Below are 18,387 nucleotides of genomic sequence, written 5' to 3' on the forward strand. Positions count from 1 at the left end.
TGAGTCCGCAAGGAGAAAAGCGCAATATAAATGTTATTTGTCTTGTCTAGTAGTAAGCTAGGTGTATTTGTGAGAGAGTGACAGTAGATTGTTAGCTTGAGTGATAGATTGCAGTGTAGTGTGCTAGTAGTTGCTGCAGAGCCAGCCAGGCCGCAGGCTTAGTGTTTGACAGAAGGAGGCCTGGAACCCACTGCAAAACGCAATCGCTAATCGCAAACGCTAGCGTTTCCTTGACCGTTTTAGGGAGCGATTTTAAAAAGTTTATCAATTTGCCAGCGGTTGTGTAGCGATTAGCGTTTTAAAGTCTGACTGGTCCTTTCTATTAATTTTGTTACGGTGTACATTAACTTCAAAACGCTAGCAAAATCACTCCGTGCAAGTTTTGATGAGCGATTACACCAGCTATTATATACTTTACATTGAAGCGCAAACGCTAACAAAATGCTGCATGTCCTGCGTTTGCGATTTTGCTAATCGCAATCACTTCTGTGGAATTTGCACCATCCATTTACTTGGCAGATCGTTTAGGGAAATTAGCGATTTCTCACGCTCCCTAAACGCTCAAAAAAATCGCTCTAGTGGGTTCCAGCCCTGAGAGTGAGTTAGGTGATTGATTAGTTGAGTGAGTGTAGTGCAAGTTTTTTTTGTTTTGTTTTGTTTTTTGTTTTCTTTAATTTGTTTTTTTTATTTATTTTCTTTATTTCACCCCCTTATTTTCTGATCTGTTCTGTCGCTCATACCCCTTCCCCAATAAAGTTTGTGGCTCCAAAATAATGGGCACATATACCCCTGCCTACATATACTGGGCACATATACCCCTGGCTACCTGTTCTGTGGACCTCTCTACCCCTGGCTACCTGTTCTGGGCACATATTATACCCCTGGCTACATATACTAGGCACATATACCCCTGGCTACATATACCCCTGGCTACATATACTGGGCACATATAACCCTGACTACATATACTGGGGACATATACCCCTGCCTACATATACTGGGCACATATACCCCTGGCTACCTGTTCTGGGGACATCTATACCGCTGGCCACCTATTCTGGGGACACCTATAGACCTGGGGCTACCTATTTTTGGGGAACCACTGCTGTCAGATTGAGTGTATTTTGGGGAACTGCTGCCAGGTGAGAGGTGTCTACCATATTAAGGGGGCATTCTGTCTATTTATGTGAAATGCTGTCTATTTATGTGCCTCCTGATCGCTGAATTTGTCTTGTTGGGGGACTCATGGTTACTGAATTTGTCTTGTTGGGGGCCTCATGATTGCTGAATTTGACTTGTTGGGGGCCTCATGATTGCTGAATTTGACTTGTTGGGGGCCTCATGATTGCTGAATTTGTCTTGTTGGGGGCCTCATGATTGCTGAGTTGGTCATGTTGGGGGCCTCATGTTTGCTCATGATTGCTGAATTTGTCTTGATTGGGGGGGGGGGGGGGGGGGGCTCATGATTGCTGAATTTGTCTTGGAACATGCTGGAAGGTACATACTGAGGGAGGGTGGGTGAGCATGAGCCTGCTAACCTCCATGTACATTTGGCTCCACCCATAACCACACCCACATTTATTTGGTCACGCCCCTTGTTTGACGCGGCGCAATCTTCACCTTGGGGGTGCATTAATAGTCTTTGTACCTAGCTACGCCTCTGGGCACGCCCCCCTCAGCGGGCAGGGGGGTCCTGGAAGCAGACGAGCAGAGATGGATCGCTCTGTTGGAGGGGAGCCAGCCTTGCAGGGACAGGTAGATAAGAGAGAGGGGACATGGGTGCCACTGCCAGATATGTGTAGAGCACACATACTGGCTATAATGTGCTGCTCATTATAGGCTGTCTGTTCCGTAGTTGTGCACAGTGAACAAATTGGAAACTTTTGGCACAGCTCAGTAACGTTACAGGCAGCGTGCTGGGCTATGACAGGGCAGGCACTGTGATTGCTGTCAGGGGCGTAGCAATAGGGGTTGCAGAGGTTGCGACCGCATCGGGGCCCTTGGGCCAGAGGGGCACCGAAGGGCCCCACCATCAACTGCAGTATTAGCTCTCTATGGGTCCTGTGCTCATAATAATCACTCCTATAGATACTTTGAATAGTGCTAATCATTAACACACTGTTCCCATCCCCTTCTTGCACCTCTGACACTGTAGTTGCCATTGGCAGGTTTTGGTACGCCGTATCAATTGTTATGTATAGGGTGCTTGGGGGGCCCCATTGTAAAACTTGCACCGGGGCCCATAGCTCCTTAGCTACGCCACTGATTGCTGTGCAATATGATCCTCCTGCACTCGGCACTAAACAGCTGCACTTCACTTCTGGGAATGCTTTGGGTAATGGGAGTTGGGAGTATACAGATGAACATATAGGTGAAATATATGTAAAGCATATGATTGCAGCATGTGGGTATTGTGTGCAAACAAACATTTCTGCTCTCTGCTCGTCCCTCCTCCCTTCTCTGTCCACTCCCTGCCCTCTGTCCATCTTCTCCCCTTCTCCTGTCCTGCTAGTCATTTCACCCCCGAATGCTTTCCTTGTAAAATGATCCGGATCTTTTCAATGATCCGATTCGAATCATCCGGATCATTGAAAAGATCCGAACTCCGCATCTCACACTGATTGTTACATTTACATCACAGTGCAGCTTTTGGCGGGAATCCCAGCTGTCAGCCAGCCAGCCGCTAGCTCCGCCCCCTCACGTACGCAGCCGGGTATAATGAATGCCTCCAGCTGCGGTGACGCTCGCTGATTGGCCGGCCGGATTCCCGAGATGCTCGCTGATTGGCCGGGTTCCAGAGCCCGCGCGCGGTGCAGTTTGAACGTTGTATAGAGCGCTGTTTCCGCTCATTCTCTATCCCTCTAGCCTCCCGTGCTGTAGCCGCTCCGCCGCCTCCGCTATGAACTGCCTGAATGTGGCCGATGTCATGCCCGGCTCTCCCAGCAAGATCAGGGGACAGATCCAGGTCGGTGCATGTGTGTCTGCAGCAGCCTCCGCATTGTGCAGCACTGTAATGGGGGGTGGCAGAGGATGGGGGGATTGGAGTGTATATGGAGGTATATAGGGACGGGAAGTGATGGGAGGGTATATGGGAATAGGTTATATAGGGGATGATGGGAAGGTATATGGGGGTAGCTGGTAATACAGGGATAGGGGGTAATGATAGGGTATATGGGGATAGCTGGTTATACAGGGATAGGGGGTAATGATAGGGTATATGGGGATAGCTGGTTATATAGGGGGTGATGTGTGGGTATATGGGGATAGCTGGTTATATAGGGGGTGATGTGTGGGTATATGGGGATAGCTGGTTATACAGGGATAGGGGGTGATGTGTGGGTATATGGGGATAGCTGGTTATATAGGGGGTGATGTGTGGGTATATGGGGATAGCTGGTTATATAGGGGGTGATGTGTGGGTATATGGGGATAGCTGGTTATATAGGGGGTGATGTGTGGGTATATGGGGATAGCTGGTTATATAGGGGGTGATGTGTGGGTATATGGGGATAGCTGGTTATACAGGGATAGGTGGTGATGGGAGGGTATATGGGGATAGCAGGTTATATAGGGGGTGATGTGTGGGTATATGGGGATAGCTGGTTATACAGGGATAGGGGGTGATGGGAGGATATATGGGGATAGCTGGTTATACAGGGATAGGGTGTGATGGGAGGGTATATGGGAATAGCTGGTTATACGGGTGATGGGAGGGTATATGGGGATAGCTGGTTATACAGGGATAGGGTGTGATGGGAGGGTATATGGGAATAGCTGGTTATACATGGATAGGGTGTGATGGGAGGATAGGTACTTATCCGTTAGCCGGGCGCATCCGGCAGGTGGCGCTAATTAATATTCCCCCTCCAGGCCGACATGGATAGTAGGGAAAGATGTAACTCTGGTGGAGTTTTGTCGCTACCTGCCGGATACGCCCGGCTAACAGATAAGTACTGGAGGATATATTGGGATGGCTGGTTGTACAGGGATAGGGTGTGATGGGAAGGTATATGGGGAAAGCTGGTTATACAGGGATAGGGGGTGATGGGAAGGTATATGGGGATAGCTGGTTATACAGGGATAGGGGGTGATGGGAAGGTATATGGGGATAGCTGGTTATACAGGGATAGGGGGTGATGGGAGGATATATAGGAATAGCTGGTCATATAGGGATAGGGTGTGATGGGAGGGTATATGGGGATAGCTGGTTATACAGGGATAGGGGGTGATGGGAAGGTATATGGGGATAGCTGGTTATACAGGGATAGGGGGTGATGGGAAGGTATATGGGGATAGCTGGTTATACAGGGATAGGGGGTGATGGGAGAATATATGGGGATAGCTGGTTAAACAGGGATAGGGGGTGATGGGAGGGTATATAGGGATAGCAGGTCATGCAGGGATAGGGGGTGGTGATGGGAGGGGTTATTGGATCATACATGGATAGGGGGTGATTGGAGGATATATGGGGGATAGCTGGTCACACAGGGATAGGGGGTGATTGAAAGGCATATGGAGATCCTGGGCCACATACAGTAGGGATAGACAAGACGCATTTATATCGTATTATTCTCCTGGGATGTGCTCTAGGGCCTAGGTTCTCAACATGCGGTACGCGTACCCCAAGGGGTACTTCTGATGGTTCCAGGGGGTACTCATGCTTGATATACTTAACCAAGTATAACAAATTTTAGAGTTTTAGAAAATGATAAATCCTACATAAACAACACCAAATTAGTATTTTAGCTAATTAAAAGCGATAACAAATGCTTGGAAATTGTTTAGAACCAATTATTATGTACTACGACTAAATATTTATTTGTCAAGGGCTACTTGTGATAAGGTTTACTATGCTAGGGGGTACTCGGCGAGTACAAGCTTTTATAAGGGGTACATACCAATAAAATGTTGAGAAACACTGCTCTAGGGCACTAGCAGCTGTTAGGGAGTCTTGCCCAAGATTTCCTTACCGAAAAGGAAGAGCTGAGATTCCAACCCTGGTCTCCTGTGTCAGAGCCCAGCACACTATCCTGCTGCTACAGACATGGGGTGATGTTGGTATGGGGCGATCAGTCATGGAGGGAGGTCTGGTCAAAGCAGTATTCACTCCCGAGCCACCAACGATTCAACCAAACGACAGGATAGAAACTGAGTTCTGCAGGAGACCATTTTGAAGTCAGGACAATGGGGAAAGCCAGCCTTGGTACTGCCTCACTAGCATTTATTCTCTTTAGGTTGGCTTTAGATGTATACAGTATTATTAATGGGTTACGGGCACATGCATGCACATCCGGTGTCACTCCTAACGGTGGTGGCTTATTGGTTAGGCTGATGCTGCACAGGATGAGTGTTGTACAGACATGTTGTAGTCAATCGGTGTGGGGAGGAGGGGACAGCAGGTGGCACACGATAGAACAGCCTCTGTCTGGTGAGCTGTGCGTGAGAATGATGAACTCTTTTGTCATTGTGACTTAGGTGTGTACACACGTCTGATATTTCTGAACAACTTGTCGTTTGAACGACTTGTAGTTGAAACAAGTCGTTCAGACATCATGTACATACTGAGCAACAAGTCGTTTAATATGTTAATTTACTTAATTAACATGACTTTTAACCAACTTGGTAATGGGCAGGATAGAACAATGGACCAGATTAAATGACTGATTAAACAACTTGTTTGAATGTCTTTAAGGGCCCTTTTCCACTACAGCGTTTGCGATGGCTTAATCGCAAAACCGCAAACCGCTAGTGATTTTAAAATCGATATGGTTTGCTTTTTAACATACGAATCGCGGTAGGTAATTTCCACTAACGCGATTCGTTTTTTACTTGATCGCGATCGCGCCGCGGAACGGTTTTTGCCTCGATTTTGCTATGCAGTGCATAGCATAGCAAAATCGCGATCGAAAACGTCGGGAAATCGCCGGGAATTTTTTTCTTTTGCTGAATCGCAATCACTAGCGTTCAGCGCGAATGCTAGCGATTGCTAGTGGAAAAGGGCCCTTAGTGTCAAACTAATAGACTTTCAAACAGCGATACATTTGTACACATGTACGGACCTAACTGTCGTTTGAACGACGGTTAGTTCACGGATCGGCCAAGCCGATGAGTCGAAACTTCTGCTATCAGTCTATCATTTGTACACGCCAAACTGTTGAAACTACTGGTTTGAACGATAAGTCGTTTAAAAATATCAGACGTACGTGTATGCGTACGTACCTTTTTAGAGATCAGGGCTGCTGGATCTGTGAGTGGCATCATGGGAGAGCTGTACTCAAGCTAGCCGGTGGGGTGGGGTGTGGCTTAGAGATCAGGGCTGCTGGATCTGTGAGTGGCATCATGGGACAGCTGTACTCAAGCTAGCCGGTGGGGTGGGGCTTAGAGATCAGGGCTGCTGGATCTGTGTGGCATCATGGGACAGCTGTACTCAAGCTAGCCGGTGGGGTGTGGCTTAGAGATCAGGGCTGCTGGAACTGTGAGTGATGTCATGGGACAGCTGTGCACAGGCTAGCCTCTGGGGTGGGGTGTGGCTTAGAGATCAGGGCTGCTGGATCTGTGAGTGATGTCATGGGACAGCTGTGCACAGGCTGTCCTCTGGGGTGTGGCTTAGAGATCAGGGCTGCTGGATCTGTGAGTGATGCCATGGGACAGCTGTACTCAGGCCTCTGGGGTGAGGTGTGGCTTAGAGATAAGGGCTGCTAGATCTGTGAGTGATGTCATGGGACAGCTGTGCACAGGCTAGCCTCTGGGGTGGGGTGTGGCTTAGAGATCAGGACTGCTGGATCTGTGGGTGACATCATGGGACAGCTGTGCACAGGCTAGCTTCTGGGGTGTGGCTTAGAGATCAGGGCTGCTGGACTGTACACAGGCTAGCCTTTGGGGTGTGGCTTAGAGATCAGGGCTGGTGGATCTGTGAGTGATGTCACGGGACAGCTGTACACAGGCTAGCCTCTGGAGTGGGGTATGGCTTAGAGATAAGGGTTGCTGGATCTGTGAGTGACATCATGGGAGAGCTGTGCACAGGCTAGCCTCTGGGGTGTGGCTTAGAGATCAGGGCTGCTGGATCTGTGAGTGACACAAACATGAACCAGATCAGGTGTTTGTGACCGTGTCAGATCTAGAGTTTCCAGCATAGCAGCGGTTCTTTTCTACAACGCCGTGGAACATTTCCTGTGTGCATCTACTTGGTTTTGGATGCCCGTGTTCATTCTACTTATTTTTCTGGCCTTTTGTTGATCCTTTGTGTTATACAGAAACTTGTATTGCGGCCTGATGAAGGGCAAACTTATGATATGAGAAGCCCGAAACGAACATGTGTCGTTGCCTATAAGATACAAAAAATCTTCTCCAAAATTTAATCAAGCCAGAATACAATACTCATCTATTGGCTTCAAATATATGTGCCTTATGGCAGTGATTTAACCATATGAAGACCTATGATATGAGTGGAATTGAAAAAGCTTTTAAACATTTGCTGACTTTTTGACATTTTTGTACCAATAAAGTTTTTCCTACAAAGTTTTTTGCCAAACTGCACTTTACCTCTGTGTTTTACTTAAAGCCCTTTACTATAAATTACTCGTGTCAGATCTGACAACATTAGCTGCATGCTTGCTGTGATTCAGACACTGCGACAGCCAAATGGATCAGCAGGCCTGTCAGGCAACTGGTATTGTTTAACAGGAAATAAATGTGGCAGCTTCCATCTGCCTCTCACTTCAGTTGTCCTTTAAGGTGTGCAGTCTTTTGGAACTTGCTTTATGAATCTGTCTGCCAGCGAGGGAGACGGTAAGCCCTGGCATCCAAACATCCACTTTATCAGGGATTGCCAGGGAGATTCTATGAATCTTGTGTTGATGTAAATGTTATGCAGCTTGGTATTGAACCAATCGGATGTTGTCTGGTCCTTTTCCAAGGTGTTTGAATTTTTCATCAACTTGGAGTGACTTATAATGGAAGTAATTTTGACTTTTTGCTGAGGGAGGCTGTGAGGAGGAACATGAAATAAGTGTTTTTGTTTTTTTGTATTTCAGGTGATTTTTGGGCCAATGTTCTCAGGGAAAAGGTGAGTGTTTGCCCTCGTTGGGCACGTTCTGTGAGATGTTACTCATTTCAAGTTGGTGCAAATTTTTACAATAACATTTCTATAGCGCTTATCTCCCATAGGACTCAAAGCACTTGTATGTTAACTTCATGCACCTTTATGTTGACTTTATCCTCAAGTTACTTAAATTTTGACGATCAGAGCTCATGGTAGCGTGTCGTGCGCAGTGCATGATGGGATACGACCTGTCAATTGACCCAGTGTCTCCTCCCCTTTGCCGTTGCAGTACGGAGTTAATGCGAAGGGTGCGCAGGTTCCAGATCGCACAGTATAAGTGTATGGTGATTAAATACGCAAAGGACACCAGGTACAACTCCGAGCAGCTCGCAACACATGATCGGTAAGCCTTGCGTTGGATTCCTCGCTGCTAAGCGCAGCGTCTCACAATTAAACATTACGATTTGCTGACGTTCACCTTGAGTTAAATTAGCTTGTCTAGAAACTATTAAGTACTGTGCTTTTTTAGATGAATTTGTCTTTCTCCTAAGCTCTGCCCACAATGTTCTACATAGAAACTTTTTTTTCTAGCTGGGTGGCATGATAAAGTAGCCGGGTGGGGTGAGAGAATGCAGGGCCAGAGCTTCTGTGCACAACTCTGCTTACAGCATAGGAGGAGGTGAGCTGATGATAGCCGGGTGCTCACCAAAACTAGCTGGGTGGAGCACCTGGCTAAAAGACTGGCGCGAACACTGCCCAGATACACAATCGCTGTTACTTTCAGGGCTGTGGAGTCGGTCCAAAAATCCACCGACTCCGACTCCGACTCCTCAGTTTAGGATTCCACCGACTCCGACTCCGACTCCTCTAATTTGCATATTACAATTTTGTTGATTAAAAGTATGTAACATGAAATTCGTCTCTTAACTGCCAACGCTTAGGAATTTTAAAAGACAACTGAAGTGAGAAGGATATGTAGACTACTATATGTATTCCCTTTAGACTAAAACTAGTCCTTGGTAAGAGTACTTGTAAAAGGTACAAACCGGAACAAAGAACATCTATCAGGCCCTAGGCAATGTAAGTGTGGGTACATGTAAGAATGATGTGCAGGTACTCTGCAGGGGAATGAGGAGATTGTAAACAGACAACACCTCTGTGTTCAATGTGCACAGCATTCTCAGTGGATTCCCTGCAGCTCTGTGGGGAGTGCATATGTAGAGTATAGTACTACTGTGTAACAAAGTAAACCTGAGACAGATGAAAATAAAGTTTTATACATACCTGGGGCTTCCTCCAGCCGCCTTCAGGATAATCAGTCCCTAGTTGTCCTCCTCCACCACCTGGATCTTCTGCTATGAGTCCAGGTACTTGAGTCAGTCAAGCGTAGTGCGCATGCACACACTCTGCCACCTGGAGCATACTACACCTGTGCAGCACTATTGCGCAGGTGCAGAATGTTCCTGGCTGTGGGAGCGGGGTGCGGCCGGACAGCGCTGACTGGCTGAATTACCAGGATTCATAGCAGAAGATCCGGGTGGTGGAGGACAGTGAGGGACTGATTAGCCTGAAGGGGGCTGGAGGAAGCCCCAGGTATGTATAAAACTTTACTTTTCATCCGTCTCAGTTACCCTTTAATTTGTAGTCACCAAACCAAATTTTAATAACATATCAAATTATTTGATTTTATCAGCAAAGGGAGTGCATACATTTGCATAAATCAGCATCAATGCAGAATTATTTCCATCTCGTTGACCATCTCTATTAGTGACATAGCTACACATCAGGCTTTATTCTTACAGCATAGATGTTATTTAGTATATATAAGAGATTCCTGTGTACACATCATATATACAGTCACAATCAGATATGTATATCTGACCTTAAAAATACGGGGACTGCTTTATTGAAGCAGCACAAGTAACTAATTTTGATTGGTTTATTTCATTTTTGTGGACTAAGCACAGCTATTACTGTATATATACTGTATATATACATTATTTTTAATGACTATTATGAGAAATAGAACATTTTATCATATTTTCTATTTTAATTACAGTTACAAATTCATTAGGAGTCGGAGTCGGTGCATTTTTTCCCGACTCCGACTCCAGGCACCCAAAATTGCCCGACTCCACGACTCCGACTCCACGACTCCGACTCCACAGCCCTGGTTACTTTGTTAAAGTGCACCACCACAATGTTATAAGACCTTATGTTGTCTTATATGCGAAGCCTGACTTGCTGTGCCAACAGATTAGCATGGCTAGGCCCCTCTATTACAGATAGCAACATGCTAATATTTGGGCTTGGTGTACATGCTGGAAGATTACATCCCATTGGCTATCTCTGCTCTTTATTGGTCCAATCACCAAGAGGGGCAGCCTATGTGCTTTCTGACACCAAATTATAACTTGTATAGCGGCTGAAAAAGGAGGTCCGAAAGTCTCCTTAAAGGAAATCTAAAATGACTTTAAAAAAAAAGTTTCACTTACCTTGGTCCTTTGCCATCCCTCTGTGCCCGCACTGTCTCGGAACGATCCTCTGGTCCCCCACCACGGCTTAGTTTTGTTATTGCCGACTTGCAAGTTGACTACGTCTGCATGGCTCTGGCATTGCCTGTCCACGTTCGCGCTTTCAGAGACGGGAGAGCAAACGAGGACGTGTGGCCTTTTCTTTGACCGTGCCTTTGAGGTGAGGGAGGAGCCTAAGCTGGATTTTTCTTCCCTTTCCTACCACCCAGATAGGCAGAGAGAAGTCACCCACAAGACTGGGTGAAGGCTGTTCAACTCCCATGGAGCTGATCCAAAAGAGATTTGGAAATGGGCACATAGACCATGTGACTAGCACTTTGGGGTTTATAAAAAAAAAAAAAAAAAAAAGTTTATGCATATTCCTGCCGATGTGAGATTGTAAAATCTGATGCCGCAAAGTATTTTTACCCCCTCCTAATCCCCGCCTCTTTCCCGCCAGGCACACCATGTCTGCTGTTTCTGCCTGTCTTCTGGCCGAAGTGTCGACGGAGGCATTGCACTACTCGGTGATCGGGATTGATGAGGGACAGTTTGTGAGTGTTTCTTTACGACTTTAATGTGTTTCTAATTGGCTGTCAGCCCAGTGGCTCATGTACGGCTCTCCTCTGTAGTTCCCGGATGTGGTGGACTTCTGTGAAGAAATGGCCAACCAAGGCAAGACAGTCATCGTAGCAGCTCTGGATGGCACCTTCCAAAGAAAGGTGATGTGAACCTGCCATTGCTAGAGATCTGACACACTGTGAACTGAAGTCTATGGAGCAATGCCATGGATCAGACTAGGGAGGTGGACCTTCTGTGTTCCCCGCCAGATGTCTTTTATGGGACAGTTGGGGGAACAGAACCAGTGTGAGGTACAGGGGCAGATAACCGATAACCAAAAGATAGTCTGGATCAGTAACGGACTGCACCAGTGTCAGTAATGTTCTCTGGAGACTCTCTCCAGGACCGTTACCTTCCAAAATGACCTTCAGAGAGTTTAGGGGAAAGAGTAAACTCTCTGAAGGTAATTTTTAGCTTATGGATGTCTAGTTATCCAGTTGCAGTTCCTTTAACTTACCACTAGACATGGTAACTACAGATCAAGGGTCTTCTGAGGCCGTGTTGAACAGAGAATTCCAATAGAGATGGCGCTGATGACTCCTTGGACCAAAGGTTGGAGAAGACCAGGGCTCTGGATCCAGAGAGATGTGAGTATCAAGTCCTGGAGGGACAGCAGGCACCCAGATCAGGGGTTGGAGGAAAGCGCTGGGTGGAGCTTCAGCAGCGGGTGTCTAGTGTAGGAGGGATGGCACACATCAAATCCTGGACCAGATTGTGACAGCCAGTTTTCCCTAGCAAACAACAAGCTTTAAAGGAGGGTTCCACCTATCGGCATGTGTTGCCAAGGGTGGCAGTGTATGCAGGTGTGACTGTACTCTCCACACTAAAGACCGCCATGTTGCCTTGAAGTTTCTGGCTTGTAGCGTCACACGGGCTCGTTCTCCTGAATTCATGGCAAATTGTAACCGAAGGAAAAGGGATACCAAGCAATAATTGTAAGATCTGGCAGGAATGATGGATACGTCTATTTATATGGCGGGCTCCTTTAAGGATGCAATGAACCGGACCTTTCCAGCATGCTGGAGCTCACACGTCTCGTCTTTTCCTTCTCAGGCATTTGGCAACATTCTGAATCTGGTGCCGTTGGCAGAAAGCGTGGTGAAGCTGAACGCCGTGTGCATGCAGTGCTACCGGGAGGCATCCTACACCAAGAGGCTGGGGGTGGAGAAAGAGGTGAGCACGCCCCAAATACTGGGAGGGAGGAGTCAGATCCCATCCAGAGGCCCCAAATTTTGGGGGGAGGAGTCAGATCCCATCCAGAGTCCCAAAATGGTGGGAGGGAGGAGCCAGTTTCCATCCACAGGCCCCAAATACTGGGAGGGAGGAGTCGGCTCTCATCCAGAGACCCCAAATGATGGGTGGGAGGAGTCAGTTCCCACCCAGACTGGTGTCATACATCAGGAGGCTCCTCACACTATCGCACGTCTTTCCTGGTTGCTGCTGAAATGTGATCGCTAAGCATGGTCAATGGATGCAAACAATTCAGAGATTATGTAGATTTATGCAAATGTGTTATGCATTCTTAAAGTGGACCTGAACTCAATTTCATCTCTGCTCTAAAAGATTCATAACCGCGTAATAACCTTTAACCTCCTTGCAGGTCTAAAAAATCCGGCAAGGAGGCAGCGCCGCACTTTTTTTTTTATTTTATTTTTTTTAAATCATGTAGCGAGCCCAGGGCTCGCTACATGATAGCCGCTAAGCGGCGGCATCCCCCCACCCTCTCTGATCGCCTTTGGCGATCAGAGTATGCAGGGAATCCCGTTGAGAACGGCATTTCCTGCAGGGCTTCCCCCGGCCGCCATGGCGACCGGGCGGGATGACGTCATAGATGTCGTGACGTCAGAGGGAACTCCGATCCGCCCCTTAGCGCTGCCTGGCACTGATTGGCCAGGCTGCGCAGGGGTCTGGGGCGGGGGGGGCGGCTCGGCGCGGCGGGTAGCGGCGAGCGGCGGCGATTGCGTACTACACGCAGCTAGCAAAGTGCTAGCTGCGTGTAGGGGAAAAAAAATTATGCAAATCGGCCCAGCGGGGCCTGAGAAATCCTCCTGCGCAGGTTACCCCGAGCTGAGCTCGGGATAACCGGCAAGGAGGTTAAAGAATACATTTCTTTGTTACAGCTGATACAAATCCTGCAATACATCTGCAGTGTCTACTTCCTGGTTTCAAGGAAGCAGTCATATTGTTAACATCCTTTTGTTTACAAATTAGCTACTCTGCTGTGGCAGTTAGGTGACACAGCTGAGATCAACATTATGCTTAGTCACCGGTGTGTGACAGGTGTGGGGGGCGGGTTATAGATGTGCAGGGTGTGTGACAGATGTGGGGGGTGGGTTATAGATGTGCAGGGGTGTGTGACAGGTGTGGGGGGCGGGTTATAGATGTGCTGGGGTGTGTGACAGGTGTGGGGGGCGGGTTATAGATGTGCAGGGGTGTGTGACAGATGTGGGGGGCGGGTTATAGATGTGCAGGGGTGTGTGACAGGTGTGGGGGGCGGGTTATAGATGTGCAGGGGTGTGTGACAGGTGTGGGGGGCGGGTTATAGATGTGCTGGGGTGTGTGACAGATGTGGGGGGCGGGTTATAGATAAGCGAGGGTTGGCTCCTTAGTCCTTCTCTTCTGGATGCGTTTTCTACACAGCACTGTTTTTGCTGTGAATAGGCCTGAAGTAGTTTTTGTAGAAAAGCACTAAAAAAATTGTATTATAATAATGCAAGTGCATAGTATATTCACTTAAAGGGACACTGTAGGGGTTGGGGGGAAAATGAGTTGAACTTACCAGAGGCTTCTAATGGTCCCACGCAGACTTCCTGTGCCCGTGCAGCCACTCACCGATGCTCTGGCCCCACATCAGCGGGGGCGAGGACACGGCAACGCAGGCGTAGTGGTTTTCAGACCTTAAAGTCTGGAATTCCAGACGTGAACCGGAGGCAGGGCCGGAGCATCGGTGAGTGGCTGCATGGGCACAGGATGTCTGTGGGGGACCATTAGAAGCCCCGGGTAAGTTCAACTCATCCCCCCCCACAGTATTCCTTTAAGCATAATAATCACTGTTCGGTCTCTCTTCATAAAGATGGCATGTCCCTCTAACCTTGTTTCTGCGCTGCAGGTGGAGGTGATCGGAGGGGCGGACAAGTACCACTCTGTGTGTCGGCTGTGTTACTTCAGAAAGCCACATCTGGCGGAAGGCAAAGAGAATCTTATCCATACTCTGAAGGACAAACCCTGTCGTTTAACTGTCCCCAACGCCATACCGGCAGTATCGCCGCGGAAACCTCTATCACAGATCCAGCGCCCCTGACCAGCAGTATCGCCGCGGAAACCTCTATCACAGAACCTGCGCCCCTGACCATATACGTGTGTAAGGTGAATCTGACAGCAGCTGCGCTGAGCCTCCAGCCACTGGGTGGGACTAGAGAGCTGGTCTGGAAAAATTTTTCCTTGATTTTAATAATTAGCAAACATTCTCCTAACAAGCAAATCTTTACTGAACCGAGGAGGGAAATGCCAGTAAATTCACATCACACGTAAAGTTACCATTTAATTCCCCAATTGCTGTTAACCAAGGTGCAGGTGCTTATTTAATAGGCTCAATTTCTTACTTTCTGGGCCAGTGGAAAATTGCATATAAGGAGAATTTTTGCTCATGGCTGCAGAGGGTTAATGACTTCAGGCTAAGCTGGGATGGTGTGCTATGTGTTTGTGTATATTTGTTTTATATGTCTTTTGCCTGACCTCACATTTTAGGCCTCCTTTACACTCACTGTGTTGCGTCGTGTCTTGGTACTCTTCTCCATGGTTGTGGCCATTATAGTCAATGACCTAACACACTGCCTGTGGTGCAATGTGACAGATGTGCTCTGGGCGTTGCAGAAGTGATGCATGCACAAGCTGCAGTGCGTTACCCTGGCCACTCCCAGCAGTCGCGTGGTCACCTTGTTTTTCTTTGGGCGTGGCTATAATGCGCAATGCAACTTTTCGGCTGTGGTGCAATCGTTCCTAGCACACACATGTAAAAAAACGTCCCCTAAAGGAATAATTTCAAAAAGCTGATCAATACGAAGTGTTGCTGAATAAAACACATGACTGAAAGTGGCTGTGGAAATTGCATGTCAAACAAATCAGTAGTTCTAGTGCCTGCCACTAAACTCTTGCGGTCAGTCGCCAAATCGGTAGAAGTCTGGCCTCCTGTAGACTATATTACAGAGTTTGGAGACCTCAGTATTAGATCATATTTAGACCTTTCTATTTCTGGAGCAGGATGTGCTTGAACACCATGCAGTGTTATTGAATGGGGCTTTTGCCCTGTCAGAGTGGAAATATGCAACAGCTAAATAGTCTATTGCCCCGATTATCCTATCTTAGTCCAGAGATGACTAGATAAACAGATTTGCTTCAAGGGCAATGTTCTCACTAAAGCTGATAGAATGACGGGGCTCTGCATGGGAGGATTAGTGGTTATTCAGGGTTTACTAATGTGAAGAAAAGGCTCTGGCTGGGCTCCTGATCATGTGACCACCAAGATGTATGCTGGGAGACTTGTCGTCAGCAGCCTAATTCAATCTCTGCTGCTCTACAACCAAATAAACTTTTTTTATTTTTTTTTATTGCTCAAACTAAACAAATGTTTTGATACAGAAGCCTCAATTAAACTGAAAGATAGTGTTTTAAAGTGTAACTGTCGGGCATAAAATCAAAAATCAATTCTTTATTTTTATCTGCTAATCAAGTAATAAGGATGCTAACCAGGCAATCCAAAAGTTAAAATCTCTATTACTTGTTTATAAATGATCATTCCCCAGTTTACCTGACTCTTATTTGGTACGTTGCCGCACAAAGGAAGTTGCAGGGCATGCTGGGTTGTCTTTTTTTGCTTCTTTATTTCCCCTCAGACTAAACTAATGTACAGAAGCAAAAAAGGACAACCCAGCATGCCCTGCAATTTCCTTTGTGCGGCAACGTACAAAATAAGTCAGGTAAACTGGGGAATGATCATTAATGAACAAGAAAAGTAAGGGAGATTTTAACTTTTGGATTGCCTGATTAGCATCCTTATTACTTGTTTACCAGATAAAAATAAAGAATTGATTTTCTGCCCGACAGTTACACTTTTAGTGAGAGGTATAGAGGAAATATTTCTACCTAGTTTCAATAACAATGGTTCCTCAAACAATAAGGCATAGTAAGTCAGTTAACTTCATGTATGGATGGCTTAACCAATCGGGAACCTTGTATTTATGACAGTATATTGTGCGTCTGGAACTACTCATACTTTTGACATGCAGTTTCGCAAAAGCTAATCCGATTACTAATTTTTTGATTACTGATTATTTTCTGTTGCTCAGCTTTGTGGAAGTCTTTCTCACAAGCCATGGTCTACCCAGATCTACCCGTTGTGGTTATTTGCTGGCGTAGTGAGTTGCATACCCGCTGCTGGCTCCGCCCCTGTTTATGTGGCTTCCCTGCGGAGCTGTGGGGTCCCCCTGGTGCTGACAAGCACTTCCCCATTACAGGTAGTGTCCTGTGACTGCAGCCAGCTCCCTCTGCCCTCCAGATTGTAAAGGTGTCCATAAATCAGCGACTTGGCAGTTGATTAACCATTCAATTTCATTGTTATTGAATTGGATGAAAATCGTTGCTGCCAACAGCATGCTCAATCGACAATGCAACTCATTTTGGGCTGAGCATGTCGATCGGACATTTGCTGCAAGATGTCGGGTGATTGGTGGTAACAGTGAGCGATATTGGGACAAGTGACAAAATCCCCCGCACTGTTCCCCAGTGTATAAATGTACATGTATGTGTGCAGGCTGAATTGATTGGGAATCTGCCTGTAGTGTATGGGAAGCTGACTGATCTTTAATCGATTAGAGATTGGTCTCTTGGTCAAATCTGCCCATCATTGCTAGATGTATGGCAAACTTAAAAGTATTTCTGTGATCTAATCTCCTTATCCTAGATTGGCTATCTGCACATCTGGTCTGGGTGTAGAACAGGATGGGCAGTCGATCAGATATGGGAATCTGTTTACAAAGCTATACAGTACATGATGCTGGTATTGGGGTAGTGTAGGGGGGTGCAGAGAGACGGGCTTTGCTGTTAGAGGCCTCTGCATACATATTATTGTTTAGGCTCCCTTCCCTATTACTGGGGGGAGAGGGGGAATACAATCCATACCTGATTAGATCACTGGTTTGTAGTTTCCTTTCAGGTGAAATATAGCTCCCTGATTTACCTCTCTAAGGGGCGGTTCACGCGGGCAGTTACCGCTGGAGTCTGGGACTCGTCGTTAAATGCTCCCATTCAAGTGAATGAGTGCGTTTGTATCTGGCGTTTGCGTGAACGCGGTGTTCCCAGGCGACCCTGGATGCTACATGTACCGTCCAGGGTCAGTTACCGCCACGTCTTCATGCGCCCCCCCCAGCCAGGATGAAAACCGCTGATCGCGACAGGTCGCTGCTGAGAGCCCCAATAAGACACCGCCCAACAAGAAGCTGCTGGAAGCTGGGCAGGAGCTGTGTGAACTGGCCCTAATAAAGGAAATTGCTTTATTTTTTTCAGCTGTGCCTAGTAATTAGTCATGTGACCACTCGGCACTGGAACCTCATGTGTCAGGTGTTACAGTATTGCGGGGGCTGGCACATGGCCCTGCCCTGTTAGGTTTTATCTTTGATAAATCATCAAAAATGGCTGCCTTAAACTTTTCACCTGGACAACCTTATTATTGTAGACTGAGGCCAGAACTAAAGCACTGCCAAAATGTAAAACTGGCTTCAGTGTCAGCCCACCACTAGGGGGTGGTAGACTAAAGGGAAGCTGTAGTCATGAAGGGTTGGGTGACTGGATGTATTAAGTGAACACCAACACACTAATCTTTACTGAATCACAAATTTAAGGAGACCTCGGGCACAACTCCCTAACACTGCTACTGCCTAGAGTGCCCCCTAGTGGCTACAGCTTCGGCCTAACACTGCTACTGCCTAGAGTGCCCCCTAGTGGCTACAGCTTCGGCCTAACACTGCTACTGTATATAGTGCGCCCCCTAGTGGCTGCAGCTCTGGCCTAACACTGCTACTGCCTATAGAGAACCCCCTAGTGGCTGCAGCTCTGGCCTAACACTGCTACTGCCTATAGTGCACCCCCTAATGGCTGCAGTTCTGGCCTATCACTGCTACTGCCTATAGAGTGACCCCTAGTGGCTGCAGCTCTATG

General features: G+C 47.2%; 1 protein-coding gene across 1 annotated transcript; it reads left to right on the forward strand.

Annotated features, from left to right (window-relative positions):
• The first annotated feature begins 2,836 nt into the window (after positions 1–2,836).
• Positions 2,837–15,892, forward strand: LOC137542545 (thymidine kinase, cytosolic-like). Its single transcript, XM_068264549.1, has 7 exons — positions 2,837–2,965; positions 8,034–8,065; positions 8,331–8,444; positions 11,015–11,108; positions 11,187–11,276; positions 12,229–12,348; positions 14,285–15,892. Exons 1-7 carry the CDS (start codon positions 2,900–2,902, stop codon positions 14,474–14,476), a joined length of 708 nt encoding a protein of 235 aa, XP_068120650.1. The 5' UTR covers positions 2,837–2,899; the 3' UTR covers positions 14,477–15,892.
• The last annotated feature ends 2,495 nt before the right edge of the window (positions 15,893–18,387 follow it).

This window comes from Hyperolius riggenbachi, chromosome 12, assembly GCF_040937935.1.
Source record: "Hyperolius riggenbachi isolate aHypRig1 chromosome 12, aHypRig1.pri, whole genome shotgun sequence".
Classification (NCBI taxonomy): Eukaryota; Metazoa; Chordata; class Amphibia; order Anura; family Hyperoliidae; genus Hyperolius; species Hyperolius riggenbachi.

Coding starts and splice junctions, on each gene's coding strand:
- LOC137542545 (XM_068264549.1), top strand. CDS start 2,900: ATGAACTGCCTGAATGTGGCCGATGTCATGCCCGGCTCTCCCAGCAAG. Junction 2,966..8,033: donor AGATCAGGGGACAGATCCAG/GTCGGTGCATGT, acceptor TTTGTATTTCAG/GTGATTTTTGGGCCAATGTT. Junction 12,349..14,284: donor GGCTGGGGGTGGAGAAAGAG/GTGAGCACGCCC, acceptor TCTGCGCTGCAG/GTGGAGGTGATCGGAGGGGC.